This window comes from Contarinia nasturtii, unplaced genomic scaffold (assembly GCF_009176525.2).
Source record: "Contarinia nasturtii isolate CC-2019 unplaced genomic scaffold, AAFC_CNas_1.1 Cnas_scaffold_2482, whole genome shotgun sequence".
In the NCBI taxonomy this organism is placed as follows: Eukaryota; Metazoa; Arthropoda; class Insecta; order Diptera; family Cecidomyiidae; genus Contarinia; species Contarinia nasturtii.
Genome location: NW_022199803.1, coordinates 1 through 1862, shown reverse-complemented (window position 1 = coordinate 1862; position 1862 = coordinate 1). Strand labels below are relative to the sequence as shown.

The window sequence follows — 1862 nt, the reverse complement described above, 5'->3', positions numbered from 1 at the left end:
GATATTTATACGGAAGGAAGTGTCAAGGTTCAAAAGATAACATCAAAGAAATTATCACTTCGCGAAATAAATTCAAATATCTTTGCACCATATAAATGCTAGAAATTCGCAACAGTAAGTGGTGTACTTATATGACAGGTACGTAGCGAGGTTATATAGCACTATAGAGGTTTTCAGAGTTCACTCCTGTATGATTTTATTTTTTGATATGTGAAAACGTCCGTTTATCATTGTTTCCCCTATTCGCTACATTGAACGATAGCGTGAACATAATTTTCTTCACTAAATTTCAGCTCCTGACGATATCTGGCTGAGCTGATTCATCTGGCTGAAAATATCTCATTATAATGTCTGAATAAAACTTAAATTTGTTGAAAAAGGAATGTTGGGATCACACACACACTTTATCGCATTCCAAAATGGTATTCCTTAACAGCGAAAATTGAGATTTGGTAGTAGCAGCGGAGAGAACAACACACAAAGAATCAATGTTGTACACACAATAGCATTGCATCGGAACAACGTCACAACGACGACAACATGGCGACGCAAACGGATAAACGAAAACTGTATCAACAGCAACAAGAAATCACATTCGGGTAAGTTCGTTTGAATATTCTACTCTGTTGTCATAATTGTCATGTTTTGCATAGTAGCTAACGCATTCGCTGTTCAATATCGGCCACTGTCAACGACAAACCGATTTGAATGTGTTGGTGTGAGAGTGTATTTGATTGCGACATTTCAAACCAACAAGTCGGCAACAAGTCACATCGTCTTGAACCATCATCAGTGTAAGAACTAAAATTGCTGCGCATAAATTTTCAGTTTGCATTGAAAGTGAAATATTCTCTCGAATTGGATTTTTGTCGGTTTTTCCAAAAAAAGTGTTCGGTAAGTATTATTTCAAAATATAATATTAAACAGAATTTTCGAATTTTTTTTACAAAAAATTGACTGCATGCTAGAATTAGATTGAGATAGAGAGAATACAATACAAAATCATGTTCAATTATGAATTTCATCATTGCACACAGTGGATTACGGGTACCGCTAGCCAATAAAGCGACGCAGTTTCTTATGATTTTTCAAAGTCTACTTTGACAACGATATGCAATTGAATATTTTTTAGATTGATTTTTTTCATATTTAAAAAAAAAAAATTTTTGTTTTCAACATTTATCCATTGGCAAGAATATAATGTAATTTTGTGTGTGCTGTTTTTCTTCTCTCACATTTCATTAGCAATAGCCAGCAATGGCCAGTATATCCAGCGAATACGATGATTCCGATGAAGACGAAGAAGAAGAAAAAGAGGAGGCGAGAGACAAAGTTTTGGCCAAGCGTATTCATTTCAACGAGGTAAGTGCATTTGAATCAAGTTCATTCATGTCATCATATATTTTTTTCATGTCATTTCTTAATTTATATTGTTTTTGTGGGTGTCATTTGTTTTATCCAGGTTCAATATCTCGTCGAAAACGATATTCGAGATTCTAAATGGGTGCGCAAAGAAATGGTCAAAAGTGAACATCGTCTCCTTGAATTTGAGTTGGAAACTCGCCAAAGTGGACTCGACGAAGTGGACTGGGATCCATTGCCCATTCAAATCATTAATGCCATTACCATTAATGGAGCGGTGAGTTTTTGACAAACATTTCAAACATGAATTTCAATTTAATCGAATTCTAAGCAATAACATATAATATTCCTTCTAACTATAGATCGAATATTTGGTGCAGTTCAGTGATGGCACACAAGCAATGGTCTCTTTCACATGCGGTCCGATGCTACAACTAATCAGTCAATTTGAAAAAGATCGCATTTATAAATCTGTTGTTCGATTGGATCGATTGAGTGAA

The 1862-nt window shown here is 34.9% G+C and overlaps 1 protein-coding gene across 1 annotated transcript; it reads left to right on the top strand.

Moving 5' to 3' along the window:
- Window positions 1-464: 464 nt before the first annotated feature.
- Window positions 465-1838, top strand: LOC116348486 (the record flags this gene model as incomplete). Its single annotated transcript, XM_031779509.1, has 5 exons — window positions 465-599; window positions 657-894; window positions 1246-1362; window positions 1463-1639; window positions 1725-1838. Coding segments are annotated over exons 3-5 (396 nt in total), but the record flags the coding sequence as incomplete, so codon positions are not given.
- Between the last annotated feature and the right edge of the window lie 24 nt (window positions 1839-1862).